The sequence below is a fragment of the Calypte anna genome, chromosome 19, assembly GCF_003957555.1.
Source record: "Calypte anna isolate BGI_N300 chromosome 19, bCalAnn1_v1.p, whole genome shotgun sequence".
Lineage (NCBI taxonomy): Eukaryota > Metazoa > Chordata > Aves > Apodiformes > Trochilidae > Calypte > Calypte anna.
Genome location: NC_044264.1, coordinates 4,461,377 through 4,476,486, shown reverse-complemented (window position 1 = coordinate 4,476,486; position 15,110 = coordinate 4,461,377). Strand labels below are relative to the sequence as shown.

At 43.7% G+C, this 15,110-nt stretch overlaps 1 protein-coding gene across 2 annotated transcripts in view; it reads left to right on the top strand.

Moving 5' to 3' along the window:
* The window catches only part of TPST1 (tyrosylprotein sulfotransferase 1), a 35,284-nt gene that overhangs the window by 7,067 nt on the left and 13,107 nt on the right, over positions 1-15,110 (top strand). Inside the window, exons 1-2 of one of the 2 annotated variants that reach the window (XM_030462574.1) lie at positions 3,550-3,795; positions 9,639-10,584. In XM_030462574.1, the coding sequence (XP_030318434.1) occupies positions 9,737-10,584 (848 nt within the window). In that variant the 5' untranslated portion in view covers positions 3,550-3,795; positions 9,639-9,736. Of the gene's footprint in view, positions 1-3,549; positions 3,796-9,638; positions 10,585-15,110 lie in introns of those variants that run through there. The other variant, XM_030462573.1, reaches the window with a different exon arrangement.

Here is a 15,110-nt window from a genome sequence, read left to right as displayed (position 1 = left end):
CTGAGGGCATTTTGTTCATATTCAGAAAGGCAGAGATAAGAGGATTGATTTCAATCAGTGTCTTTGCCACAGAGCCACCCAAGCACCTCAGCAGGGTTGTTGGGGGAAGAAGGATGCTCAGCCCCTGTCTGGGCTGCCAGGCAGCGTGGGAGCACACTGGGCTTGGAATTACTTCTTCCTACAGGCCAAATGAATCTCCCAGATGCAGAGGACAAGCTGAAATCCATCTGAGTCTTGGTGCTTTATCATACTGGTATCCTCCTCCAAATTCCTCTGTTCCCTCAGTTCCTCCTATACTGGATCTCTCCAGTACAGTGCCACAAGCACCAGTTCTCCTCCAGCCACCCTGGGAGAAGGAAAGATCCTTCCTGACAGCCAGGTTGTGCAATTGCTGCTGAGGCATTCGAGGAAAAAAGAATAATTCTGAGCAGCTCTGGCAGAACATGCCTAAATCAGGCAAGCTTTGGGCCTGGGCCTGAGGAAGGAGCTGGGCAGAGCCAGAGGGGAAATTCTTTTCATTCTTAGGATTTGAAAGGTGGAATTAAGGTATAATAGTCCTGGATGAGGGCCAGGATATTTGGACTAGGAAGCTGGCTCTGGCTGTAACTGTCACTCTTGAATTGTATTCAGGGCGACTTTCGGAGTGGTGTTGGTGTTAGGAGAAGAATTGTAGTGAAAAGGCAGGGAGGGAATAAAAAAAGATGCATTTTTGTCACTGAAGGTGCCAGCCACGGGGTGATTTTGTGTGGCTGGCCTCTGCCATGGAAGTAGAGGAAAAAAATGTTTATGTTGTGGCTCACACTTGGAAATAACATGGAAAAAAAAGTTTAAAGTAGGCTCCTAAATAGCACCAGCTCTCAGGGCTGCTCTTCTCTCATCCTTCCCATACCAGCAGTCCCTTAGAACTTAAAGTACAGGAACAGCTGTAAACTGTGCCACTGCCAAGGGAAAACTGAGCACAAAGCAGGCACAACCCCTTGGAGCTGCAGCTTCACTCCTGGGCTCACCTTTGAGGCTGAGCCCCCAGTCAGGAGGAATTATTTCCTAACTCTAAGGAACAAACCAAGAACAAGCCAGCAAGGAACAGACAATGTGACATTCAAAAAACCAAGCAATTTTATGAGTTTGCTTCTGGTGGTGTTTATCCACCAGCAGCAGCAACTGTTGAGCTCTGTCTGTACTGAGCCTTCACAGGGTGCAGTGTTTGATGGGTTATTTGATCCGTGACTCTCTCATGAACACTGATTAAAGAAGGGCCCAGTGTGGGGAACTCGTTCTGTACAACAGCATCATGCTTCCCCTCTTTCCCTTGGAGATTGGCATTTTTCCCCCCCTGGAGGCACTGTTTGATTGCCACAGATTGGGAGCTTTTAAAAGGCAAGATATATGTGAGTCACAGTTAAAGCCATAAAAGAAAAACCAATAAAGCAATCTGAAAAGTGCTGTTTAATGGATTGAGGCAAACTTACTGGAAACAGGATACAGGCAGTCTCATCTTTAAATCGTTAGTTCAAACCCAGCTGCCTTTGGGAGCAAATAACATTTATTGCCTGTCAATAGCTGGCAGAGAAAACAAATTTGAAAGGGATTTTACCACCTGAAAGAAGTCCCTGGTTTCTCCGTGTTCCCAGCATGTCTGAAAGCCATGCTTATCATAAAACTGGGTCCTTACAGGACAGAACCTTTCCCTACATGAAAGCACTTGTCCTGCCTTGTAGGTACAAGGCTGCCTTTGCTTGATTGTCTTGGCAAATAAAACCACGCAGGAGCCACGCTGCCTGCAACCCACTCAGTATCCCTGCTTCCCTGTCACCTTGGAGAAGCAGGAGGCAGATAAAGCACTCATCTGGATCATAGAATCATTAATGTTGGAAAGGATCTCAAAGATCATCAGGTCCAGCTGTCAACTCAACACCACCAGTCTGGGCTCTCTGGGGCTGATGGGCACCGTGTCCTGGCAAGCTCATGAAAGTTTTATCACAGGCTGAGACGTGAGGTAATGGGCTGGGATTAATCCTCACAGCCTGAGGGTGTTGCTCTCAGCTCCATTCACATCTCTTGAGGCTGGGATGACAGGAGGGCCCAGCTGGGTGTCTCTCCCCAGCCCTGCAGGATTTGTGCTGCCTCTCTGGGAGACACAACAGTGACTCAGGCCAGATTTTAGGGGATTAAAAGGGAATATTTTCCCATTTTAGTGTCCCCAATTAGCCAAGCCCTCAGCAAGCTTGGTAGCATCAGAGCAGTGGTGCCTCTTGGTTGCTGCAGCACTGATGGGGAGTGGAGACCCAGCTGCAGGAAAGTTTGGGAGGCAGAGAGCCAAGGGCTCATCAGGGATGAGCAGGAGCTGTCAAGCATCACTGCTCAGTTTGGCTTTCCCCAGACTGAATTTTGAGCTGGCATCATGTTAAATCCCTTCAGCAGATTTTGGGTTTTAATTCCCATTGGGCAAGAAACACCAATGTGGGGGAACATCCCATGGGATTGCTGCTGTTGGGGTGACCCCACAGCAGCACTGGTTGGTTGTGTATGGTGATGGCAGCAGGGCCAGAGCTCCTGTGTGTAAAGAAGAAATACGTTTGCTGTCAGGTTCAGTCTTTATCACTGTATTCATGTTAACAAGTCAAATGCAATTCTTTTTTGCAATTTTTAGGGATAAAACTTTTTTTTTTTTTTTTTTTTTGCTTCCAGCTCTGACAAGAAAGCTGTCAGGATGGCCTTAAGCCAGTCCTTGTTAGCAGTGACCCTATAGAAGTGTTTCCTCATGGACTGGGCTCACTGCAGCCAACCCCCCAGGAGCAGAGTGCTGGTGCAGCTCATGGTGGGTGCTCTGCCCAGCTGTGGGTCAGAGGAGCTGTGTGTGAGATGTGCCAGCAGCCAGCTCAGCCTTCACTGTCTGATCCGGCCTGATGCTATTCCAGATGTTGCCACAGCTGCACACGTGGCAGACACATGGCTTGTGCTTCCCCCCTGGTGCAGAACAGGTGTGTGACACGAGGGGACACCTGAGCTCTGAGCCAGGTGCTGCTCCTTGCTGCCAGAAGCACCTCACATCTATTAAAATATCGAATTGTAGCTTTTCCCGATTTCTCTGGCAGTTGCAGCACTGGAAGCCTGGGTGCCCAGAGCTGTGAGCTAGGGATGGTTTCAGCCTCTGAAACCTCAGCCAGGAGGCAGCATCCGGAAGAGTGTTGTTGGTGACACCCTGTTCCAGTTGCAGCCTTCACCTCTGCCCTTCCTCCCGCAGCGGCTCTGGGGGTGTGCAGTGAGCAGCGCGAGCCTCCAGATGTTCCCAGCCCCCAACATCTGCCTGGCGCGGCACTGCTGCACGTGGCCTCACACAGAGGTGCCCGCGTGGCGCCCCCGCGTGCTCCAGATGTGCGTGCAGCTGCGCGTCCGTCCAGCTGCGCACCCATCCAGCTGCGCGTCCAGCTGTGCCCCCGCTGCCCCGCAGGGATTAACGGCCCCGCCCCCAGGCCCCCCCCCCTCACCTGTCAATCTTCAGCTCCGGCCCAACCGCCACTCGCGACACATCGAGGCCCGCGACCAATCAGGGCGTGGTTGTGATTTCCATGGCAGCCGCCGCCGCGCGGCTGAGGGGAGGTGGTGGTGGCGGCAGCAGCGCAGCCGCTCCCGGTGGCGGTCCCGGTGGCTGCCCCGGTCCCGCTCGCTGCCCACTGCGATGGTGCCTGAGGGGACCGGGGGCGGAGGAGGAGGAGGGGCAGAGGTGCTGCTGCTGCGCGGCTCTAGCCCGGCCCTGGCAGCGGCCTCTGCGGCGCCGGGGAGGCGGCAGCGCAGGTGAGGAGCCGCTTCCCGCCCCGCACCTGAGGGGGGAGGCGCGCGGAGCGGGCCGCGGGCGCGGCCTTTCCTTCTCTCACCGCCCGCGCAGCCCCGACAGCGGCCGCTGTGCTCCGCCCTGCCCCGCCCGGCGCTGGGGCGGCTCCGGTGCCTCCAGAGCCCGTTGCCTTTGTCGGGCGGGCTGCGGGGGGGAGCGGGTGGGCGCTGCGGCCCTGAGGTCCCCGCACCCCGGGGGAGGGCCGGGCCGGGGCACTCGGCTGTGCGGGCATCGCCGCGGGTCCCGAGGATGGGCATCGGGGCCGGTTCGCTGCTTCCCGCCGGTGCCGTGCCGGAATGCGAGGAGGATCCCAGCCGGGTAACGCGGAAAGTTTCCGTAGGGGCGGGCTGAGCGGCTTCAGGAGCTGTCAGCGCTACGGTGGCTTTGTTGAGAGGCGCTGCGCTGGTGCGGGGACCCGCGGTGCAGAGGGGAGGCTCAGAGGAACAGCTCTGTAGCGCTGCATTTGCATCTGCGAACACAACCTGAGACAGGCAGGGGTTGTGGAAGCGCTTTGGCAGTACATCTGTAGCCGTAGACTTAATCTGTCTCTTAGCTGGAAATGGTTTTGGTGGAAGCCTCTATTTGCATATCCTGGTGTGAACGTGTGGTGGTAATTTTTGTAGGTCTGAATCTTCTGAGTCTTACCAAGAAGTTTGATGTTTTGGAGTGCCTGATTGTGTACCTGAGTGCTGAAATCCTGAGTGCCTGGGATGGACAATACACACAAAAGTGCACAGAACAGCAGCTCATCTACTATTGATGTGCTGCAGACTTTTATTGCTCTATTTTTTCTTTTTAAAAACATACATTTTAAGAACTAGAAGCCTGTGTGTGCTGCCAATAAAATTCCTTTTGTAGAATGGTTCTCCAGGAGTAACTGGAGTACTTAACAAGTACAGTGTATTCTTGCATAACTGGGAGCACGTTGGTAACTCTTTTTTGACTGGTGTGCACATCCATGTAATTTGCTGTATGTATTATAAATATATATGTATATATATTTATATATAAATATAAATGTGGAGCAGAATGTACAGAGGTTTTTGTTTGCATTTGGAGCAAACCTTTTAATTAGCTGTACTTTAAACTCATTTTAGAGCTCTTAAGTGTTGAAAAATCTAAAAGTACTGAATTTTGATTGCTTTGGTAGCCTTATTAGTTGTCTCAGATTTGGTAGAGGGTTTTTTTTTCCTGCTTGTAAGTGTTAGTAGAGCCAGAGGGAGGATAGGTGTTCCTAAATTTCTTTCATGTATGTTCTTGTGTGTATCAATATATCTGTCTCGTGAGTGGTTATGAAGCTGTAAAAAAGCCACATTCAAAATCTAGGTTCAAGGCAATGCAAATGTGTGAGCAACATCTCTCTAGTTCCTATGGTGTGAACTCTGCCTCTGCATTGCCTTATAACAATTTTGTCCAAGTTTGTCCTGTTATCCTGTTATTCCTGTTATTATTATTCAAGTTATTCCTGTTATTATTGTCCTGTTTGTCCTGTTATGCCAACTAGGCCCTCTCTAGCTCACCTTGGCAGTTTTTCATCCCAGATGCTTTCTGCCAGGTGGCTCACTGCTTTTTTCTTTGTGGTGAATTAAAATTGCTCAGTTTATTTTATCATCCTTTTTTATAGTGTAACTAAGGGGGGGGGAGAAATTGAGAGAATCAGCTGCAGGGCATGAGAGCTGTAATGACTTGAACAGATGAAGATGGACTTGGAACTCAGGGCTTCTTAATTTTTATTTCCAGCTTTCTGAGTATTTTGCTTGTGCTGTGCTGTGACATTCCTCTCTCAGGCTGTGTTACATGACTGGTAGTAATACCTGATACCTGGTCTGGGGGGAAATCATTAAGGTGATTGTGCAACCACTGCTTCAAAGGTTTAAAAATGCTTCTTGAATACTTAATTTTTGGAATTGACTTCTAAATGAGCCTATGATGGTTTGGAGAGCTTCTTGAAGTGGTCCACTGCAGATTTTTCAGTCGTGTTCCTTGGTGTTGTGCTATACCATTACCATGTAACTGCTGGCTTTCCTATGCAATCTTCTTTGTGGTCAACAAGCACAACCAACCAGAAACATAGCAGCTCATTGAAGGAAAGGTTTTATGGAATTTCTTTACCTTTCATTTAGGAATGCTGAAAGACTTAATGTCGTATGCAAGGGCTTCTTAGGACTATTTGAAGGGAAAGACAACTTTCCAGTAGTATAAGCTGCATCATCACTCTTCCAGCTTCCAAAGTGAAAGCCTGAGCTCAAGAGCTTATGAGGATTGCTTATTACTGGGTGGTAATGGATCATCTTTCTTCCCCTGGCAGGGAATGCTTTAAACGACAACAAACCCTAAACTGTTCTAACATAAAATACAACTGAATGACTTTCCTCTGGACTAAGCTAAAAGTCTTCAACATATTTTGGAAGAACTTGAGGAAAAAAGGTCTTGACCCACTGGCTGTAGGGGGAGGGAAGAGGGGAGAAGAGGGTATGTGTGTGCTGAAGAAGGAAACAAAGCACTCATTTTGCTTTGCAAGCATCTTCACGTGGCTGATTCATAAGCCTGACTTTTCTGGGAATAAAGTTCAGCTATTCACACTTCTGTTTAGTTGCATTTTCTTGTACTGAAACTTTAGCAGCAAATTCCTAGAAGAATTAAAATGTTTAAGGACCTCTCTACCATTGTAGTAATCTTCATTTGCCTCAGTTTATGACTGAGTTGTTGCGGGGGGGGAAGTCTGTGTTTGTTTGGGAATTTTTAGGTATTTTTTAGGGTTTGGTTTTGGGTTTTTTGCTTTTTGGGTTTTTTTGTTTTGTTTTGTTTTTATTATTCTTAAGAGTTGTCTGTATTTTTATGTGGAGTGGCACTTTCCTTTTACCAGGTCACAGTGGGTAAGAAGGCCACAGTTTTTCAAAGCTCTCCTTACAGGCTGACAAGGGATCACCATTTGCCTTGCTGTGATTTTTAAATGCTGTCAATTTAGTTCCTGTTAATAGCAGAACATTAATGACCTGTAGTAATCCCTCAGGTTGACAGATGTGATCCAGAGCACTTACTCATGTAGAGAAGGGAGAAGGTGGGGTTTGTTGGCAAGCTGCTAGAAGGGCAGTGACTTCCCTATGTCATACTTGTCCCAAAGAGCTTTATCTGTAACTTCAGGCACAGAAGGGAGTTTGCTTACTTGTGGAATAGATCAGTTTGCTGAGAGGAGCTGTTTGACTGCTCCTCTGTGGGTTTTCTGATGTACAAAGCCCTGGTCTTGCTGCAGTTTCTGGCAATTGCATGCTCCAGGTATTGCTTCCAGGAAAGAAAACGCTACAGAAGGTTGTGGGACAGCTTAATAACAGCTTTTATGGTCTTTCAGCCTTAAGTATCCTTGAATTTATCAAAAGATTACTGCATCAAATGAAAATGTGCTGGGTTTGTGTGTGGGTTTTTTTGTAGAGCAATTTAGGAAACCTCCTGGCAGGCTGCAGAGTGGATTTGTGAGCACAGCTGGAGTTGAGAGTGAGTCACCCAGCACCCAACCTCACCCAGCCCGGGCACTGAGGGGTTCAGTCTGCAGGCCAGGGGCTTTTTCCTCCAATGCTGCTTGATTCTGGAAGCTGGTGCTGGTTTTTGGTTTGTTTTAAGTTGTTTAAGTTTGGTTTGTTTTATACATTGTAGTATAAATGATCAGAACTGAAGCACTTGGTTTTGGTATGCTTTGCTCTGATGATCAGTTGCTTAATTTTTGCATTTGGGAAACCTTAACATCTTCAAGGAGTAGTTTTTAGTTTGGAAGATGAAAATTTCTCTGGAGGGTTTTTTTTTTTATTTTGCTTGATTGGTTGTTTTCTCTTGAGGGAGGGCTGAGTTCTGAGTTTGTTTCTTTTGTTTTGGTTTGGTATTTTTTGGGGTGCTTTTTTTGCATGGAATTTAAACTGAATAATGTTAGGGATTATATGAAGTGTAAATATTTGTAAGTCTTATTTGCTCTGGGGCAAAACACTTTCTGTGGTGTTAATTCTTCTCTGAAATGAGTACTGACTTTTAGGTACAGTAAAGATGTAATTAAAACTTTAAAGAGTAAGAGCAAGGCACTGATTTCCCAGGAGGGAGCTGCAGCAGAGTCTGCACACAGCCTGCATCCACCCCTCACCAGCTTGTGGGGGCCAGGGGCTTGCTGAGGGTCTGGAGAGGCTTGCTCAGCTGGGGGTTTGAGAATTTCTGATTTGGTGACTGGATTTGCATGGAGGAAGAGGTTCAGTGGATAAGATAAGAACTTGTTCTTCATTCAGGAATGTGTCTTGCATCATTGACAGGGATGGAAAAGCTCTGAGGATGTCAGGCACTTAAACAGTTGGTGGTAGCTCAGTACTTGGAGCTCCTTACAGTTAAAAGCATCTGTGATTCACACTGTTCAGTGAGTTATTTCAGCTCTGAAAAGCAAGCTCATATTTAAAATTTCAGTTAGGTTACTAATTTCATTTATATTTTGAGAGGAAGAGTCACTTTTCAGCTTAATTTATCTGCAAATTCAAAGCTGTTGAGCTGCAGTATACAGGTAAAACAGCTGTCTGTACATGAACTGTTAGGAACAGAAAAAATAAAGATACAGCATAGAGCTTGGCATGAACAGATGAAGTCATCCCAGCAGCAGTGTAGGAGATTTATCTAAGCCAGTGTTGGTTTCTTGCCATAAACCATTCTGTGTAGGAACCATAAATTCAAATTCTTAACTCTGAAGTGTTACATTTATCCTGGAGGGGAAAGACCCTTGTCATACAAGCAAAAATGCAGACTTACTAGGTGGTGTAGAGGAGACTTCAAAAAAGAGCAAGCTCACCAGCACTGCTTAACAGGAATCCAAACAGTGTTTGAAGGTATATGCTTTGTTCTGGCAAAGCTTTATTATGTGACTTGAGTTAAAGCCTTGCATAATTTTTTCCCTGGGATACTTATTGAGGACACGATGTGGTTTTTCTTTTTTGTGTGTTTGGTTTTTTTGTTGGTCTGTGGGGTTGGGGGTTTTTTATTTGTTTGCCTTGTTTTGTTTGTTTTTTGAGAGAAATATCTCTAGGGGCCAAATTTTACAGAAAGGAAACAATAAAAAAAGATGTTAGGATGAAATAGTTTTCTTTTGTATATCGTGCTTTGTGTCTTTGGAGTCCTGGGATGGATGAAAATTTTGAAGTTGCCATGAGTTCATTCTTTTCTTCTTGCTCTTATTTAAATCAAGCCTGATCATAGTCAGTTTTAATCCTGGATTGTGTTTGTAGTTTTTAAAGACTACACTTTTTGTAGTTTTTAATGACTATACACTTCTTTAATCAAGGCTTCCCATGAAGTTAAAATTGAAGTTTCCCTTATTTTCCATAAGTTGTTTTTCTTAAAAGCCTTGATCAAAAATTGGGCACTGTCAGTGTTGCAGTATGGCTTTGTTTTTTGTTTGTTTTTTCTGCTACAAAACCTCACTTAATAAAGAAAGAGTGTTTACTAAATAATTACTTTTCTACTGTGTGTAGATTATATCTTTGCTTGCCTGTGAATATAGCTATCCAGTGCTGGAGTTCTTTCGACTATGTTGTTAAAATGTATCAAAGAACTTCCCTGAAAATAGCACTCCTGGTCCTGAATTCAGTTGCATTTTGTGTTGCTGCTGTGGGTAAACATAAAGGCTTTTTATTCTGGCCTGATTATGTTTAGACTTTGCCTTTACTGGTTTTAATGCAACACCAGGAGACAGTAATTTTATTGAATGCTGTCAGGGCTTTCTGTTGTTGATTTATTGTAGTAGTTCCCTAAGTTCTAAACGTTTATTTTTTTCCCCCCTTGCCAGACCTTAATTTATTTTGAATAGGATTCCCATGGCATGTGAACTAGAAGATAATTTGAAATAGAAGGATTCCTTGTTTTCAAGTGACAGCCTTTACCAAAATGGTTGGAAAACTCAAGCAGAACTTGCTGCTGGCATGCCTGGTGATCAGCTCAGTGACAGTGTTTTATCTGGGCCAGCACGCCATGGAGTGTCACCATCGAATAGAGGAACGCAGCCAACCTGTGAGGATGGAAAGTGTGAGAAGCACAGTTAGAACATTTGCTGCCAGTGCAAATGCAAGCAAAACCTTTGCTTACAACAAAGACATGCCTTTAATATTTATTGGAGGAGTACCTCGAAGTGGCACCACCTTAATGCGGGCCATGCTCGATGCCCATCCCGATATCCGATGTGGGGAGGAGACCAGGGTGATCCCACGGATCCTGGCAGTGAAGCAGATGTGGGCTCGGTCAAGCAAAGAGAAGATCCGGCTGGATGAAGCTGGAGTCACAGATGAAGTTCTGGACTCAGCCATGCAAGCATTTTTATTGGAAATCATTGTGAAACACGGAGAGCCTGCTCCCTATTTGTGTAACAAAGATCCTTTTGCTTTAAAATCCCTAACTTATCTTGCTAGAATTTTCCCCAATGCCAAATTTCTCCTCATGGTACGGGATGGCCGAGCATCCGTGCATTCCATGATATCTAGAAAAGTGACAATAGCTGGGTTTGACCTTAACAGCTACAGGGACTGCTTGACCAAGTGGAACCGTGCTATAGAAACTATGTATAACCAGTGTATGGAGGTTGGTTTTGAAAGGTGCATGCTGGTACATTATGAACAACTCGTACTGCATCCAGAAAGGTGGATGAGAACTCTCTTAAAGTTTCTTCGCATCCCATGGAACCAAGCAGTGCTGCACCATGAAGAAATGATTGGAAAAGCAGGGGGTGTTTCTCTTTCAAAGTGAGTATGAACATTCTTCCTTTACCTTGTCTTGGTCTAAGAGGTAAAATAGTATGTTTTGCCAGAAAAGACTACTTGTAATTTTGTTTCAGTTTATAAGGAGCTAATGATGTTTCGAAAAGCCTATTTCTCATGCAGGTTGTCTGGAAAGTAGGAATGATTGCTAACTAACACGTTGCAGACTCAGGTTGTTCCTCCTAAATTATTGTCTCACTAACATATGTGCATGGAGCATATGAACAAACATTTAATTCCTGATCAGTCTAACTTCAGTGTCTACTAACAGCCTTTCTGCCAATGCAGCTTTGCTTTTCCCTGTGTCCCAAAATAAAACTTGCCTTTTTTATTTAGACTGGTGTTACTCATCCTAGCAGGATCATCGTTTGATTTCAGAAAATTAAGTATTGTTGTCAGTGCAAAAATGGTCTTTGAGTTACATTTGCCAAGAACGCACTCTTCCAGGAAACTTAAGAAACTGTTCCAACAAAATAGAAAGCAGAATTGGCCTTCTTTTAAGTTGGCATGTGCTCCTAAAAGGACAAGCATTTTGAATAAAAATTAACCTTGCTGTAAGCAAATCTCTCAGTATTCTGTCATGCCATCTGTGCAGCTGACTTAGTTACTTCCAGAAACCAAAATGCAACTTTGCTTAGAAAACCCAGATAGGTCTTGGGGGTGTTAGAAAATCCCCCCAAACAGCTAGTTAATACTCCAGTTAAACTCCTCCTTTTGGTTTCTTGGCTGTTATATATAGGGGAGCTTCTGAGATGGAAGCTGACTGCTCTTTATGGGGAGGAAGGGTGTGAATGTTTGAATCCTTCTTCTTTTTTTTTTTTTTTTTTCTATGACAGTCATCTACCAGACTGTCGTGTTTAAGTTTCAAAAAATACTGATTTGAAAGCCCTATTCCAGCAGTAAGGCATGGCCAGTTAAATTCCTTGGTTTCTCTTTTTTGAATATTCATCACTTTCCAAGTGCTTCATTGTAACAGAGGCACAAGCAAGCAGTCCAGGATGGGTAGAGACAAATCAAACTGTTGAATTACAGAGTGATTTATTTGTTTTTAAATTTAAAAAAAGAAAACAACACCCCAAACCTGCAGTTTTGAGAAGTAAAAATTGGGAAATCTTGTTTTTTTTTAGTGGCTAGGGAAATGACTATGTGGATTTTTTAATGTAGAGGATTACAATGTAAACCAAATCAGTATTTTTTTAATCAGCATCTAGAAAGAGAATTTAAAACTCATGTAATGGTTATAAATTCACAATCTGGAGGTTTCACATCACCATTTCCAGTGGAGAAGCACAGCCACCACCACTGTGGTCACAGAGCTCTCAGGAAGCCATCTCAACATTTTTTTTAGTGATATTGTTCATTAGCAGAGTGAAGCTTTCTGCCACTTGACCCGAAGCAGGGTTCTGTTGGAGGTCTCTGTCAGCTGTATCTGTGTCTGAGCTTCTTTTTAGTTCTCTGTATCATGTTACTGCTTCACAGTGGCAGCTGATGGGGAGTGAGCTCACTTTTACTGATATAAATAGGTGGGTGCCAAGTTCCTGTTAAGTCTCCTGTATGCATAATGTGCAATTCTAGAAAATTGTGCATAATGCCAATTCTGGAAAAGTATCACTACCTTATAACTTCCAGATTAGTGATTTTAAAAATTAATGAACCTCTATACTATAAAACTCAGTAGCCTGGCTGAATTAGTAGTTTCAGGTAATATTTCTTGCCAAGTCTGGTAGACTAGGATCTGAGGAGATGAGAATACATTTCATGTCTCTAAAAACTAAGCAAATGCATTGTTGAAAATAAGATGTTGCTTCATGATTTATTTCCTAATCAAACTTTAAAATATAAGACAAATGAGTATTCTTTTGACCCTCATCAGTTCAATCTGTTCATGGAGTTCTTTATGCTTTTATTGTCTCTGAGATGATACGTGAAAGTAATTTATTATTTCAGAAGACATTGGCAATAGTAGAAAAAGAATGGTTTATTAGTGTTACATCTGTTGGTGGTTATCTAACCAAATACCCTCAAAATAAATGGGGAGATTTGTTTTTCAGTTGCAAGAGACCTTTATAATTTGATAATTATTTCAGTGACTCAGTTTTTCAAGGTCTGCAGGGAAAAAAAAACAATAACAAAACAGTGATTATGAAATTCTCTATCTTGAGTGTCTGTTTTGTGTATTTATATGATGCTAATTGAATTTGTGCTGGTGGAGGTTGAGTTTCCCTAATTTTTTATTTTCTTGTGCATTTAAAACCACCTGCTCTTGGCATCCCCAGCTCCTCACTGCCCTCTTGTGTGCAGCAGATTGTGGGGTCAGTGACACTGCTTGGCTGGGGGTGGGGGTGTCTTTGCCCAGGGCTGAGAATTTATTCTTTGAAAAGATGCTTTCTAGGTAGTTTACCAAGAACTTTAATCTGCCACAGGCACCTTATCAGATTTTGACAGTTGAACAAAATTATCTTGCTTTAGATTCTAGTTTCCCTTCTATCAAGTTGCATTTGGCTTGTTCTCAGCTGCAGCAAAATTCTTAATGGCCTTGGGCGTGCCTGGCTGTTAAATTCTGGGCCAGGTTCTAACCAGTGCTGTGCTCTTATAACTTAGAATTTTTATTCAGGCTCATAGTGGGGTGCTCTTCACAGAGTGAATACTGCCTGCATTCAGCTGAAACAACACTTTGGAGCAGGTGAGCTCCATATTCTGATGAGCAGCTTTCTCCCACCCAGCTACCTGAAGGAACAGTGCTGAAGATCTCTTCAGAGATCACCTAAGAAAATTCAAAACACTGCTGTTTATTTCAACTCTGTCTTCTCACAGGACTTTACCATATGCCCGTCAGGCTGTTTCACAATGTTATTACACTATTTACTGTCAGGAGGAGGATATCAAGTAGCAAATGGTTTGTATCAGAATAGAATGTTTAAAGGATACCACCACATAGGCCTACCCTGTGTAATGTAGTAAGGACACTATGAAGATCTAGATAGAATTAGTTTCCTAGTTGTCTGCAAAGTGTTGGATAGGGCAGAAAACCTCAAGTCTAAAACTTAAAGTGAGGAAGTGAGGAGAGAAACCTGCCTCAGTCATCTTCCACTCACCTTGTAGCCTTTCAGACAGATTCCATTTCAGAGGCACGATGCCTGCTCCAATCAGCAGCAAAAAATCAGTCCAGCAAAAAATACCTGTGTGTGATTTAACTGTTGGAGGGTTTTTGAAAAGAAACCTGACAAGAGTTTGTTGTCTTGAAGTACTTTAAAAAACTTTGAGAGATTGCAATATTGCCAAAAAAAATCTATGTATTGATGTTATTATCTGGTAATAGAAAGTGAATGTTTAAGAATATATTTTTAACTCATCTGAAATAAAAATTAACTGCATCAAATGAAATCTGTGAATAAGGCTGTCGGTCAGTGTCAAGTGCTTTCTTTTCAGTTCCATAGAGAGTTTCACTTCTGGAAATAAGTCAGTTACCCAGTGGCTTGCAGAATTCTTCAGGCAGCGAGTTGACTTCAGTTTTCTCTTATTCCACACTCAAACTCTTATGCAATAGTCTGTTAATAGCAGTGTTAGATACTGAAAAGTCTGTATTCAAGAATTGAATCTGCTTCATTTGAGGATACTGTAGCTGCCTTATTCTCTTCTGCATCTGCCCAGTAATCCTTACTTTTTCTGTTGCTTATGAAGCTCTAGCCTCATTATTTTTCTATTTTACTTAGGATCTTTGCCCTTTATTTTGGTTTTTATCCAGCTGCAAGAAGAAGCACTGCATAGGTTTAGGGATGTGCACCACAGAATTTGTAGTAGCAGGAAACCTGTGGTTTGAAGTAACTGCCAGCGTGGCTGCTGGAGGAATGTGTTATGGCTGGGCTACATGCTATAACTACTATTGTTAATATAGCTCTGGCATTTGCCTCCTAACTGAAAACAGCTGTGCTGACCACTGATGCAAAGAAAAGTCAGCCCTTTTATAGCAGTTTTTATTAGGCTTATTATGGAAAGAGCTGTCTAGGTAAAATTACTTCAGAATATACTATTCTTCATACACACCTTCCATCTGATTCTAGGACAGATGTAGAAGGATTTGGGATGAGTCCTGTGTTCTGTGCTTTTAGAGCTGAAAAGGTTCCTGCAGTTTTGCAGTGAAACCTGGAAGCACGGACCAGGCAACATTTGCATATGCAAATTCATCATGCATAAATCTGGCAAGACTTGGTATGTTTCCCCTTGTTTTGCTCTGTTTGGCTTTTTGGGTGTATTTTTCTCCTTTCTGTGTTCCCCGACACTCTTCTTTGGTCTGAAGAATCTTTCCCAGAAACTGTGTTTTCCTCTTCTTCCCACCTTACTGAAAAGGACAGAAAAGGATTTAAACAGAAACCCGAATGCTCTGTAGTGTTTTATTGACTTGGTGCCTAGGAGCAGCTAAATGTAGTTCTGTGCTTATCTCTTGCCAGGTATTAATCACCAGGAAATGTTTCCTGCTGACCTTTTTGTTTTTAAATGCTAAAATGACATTG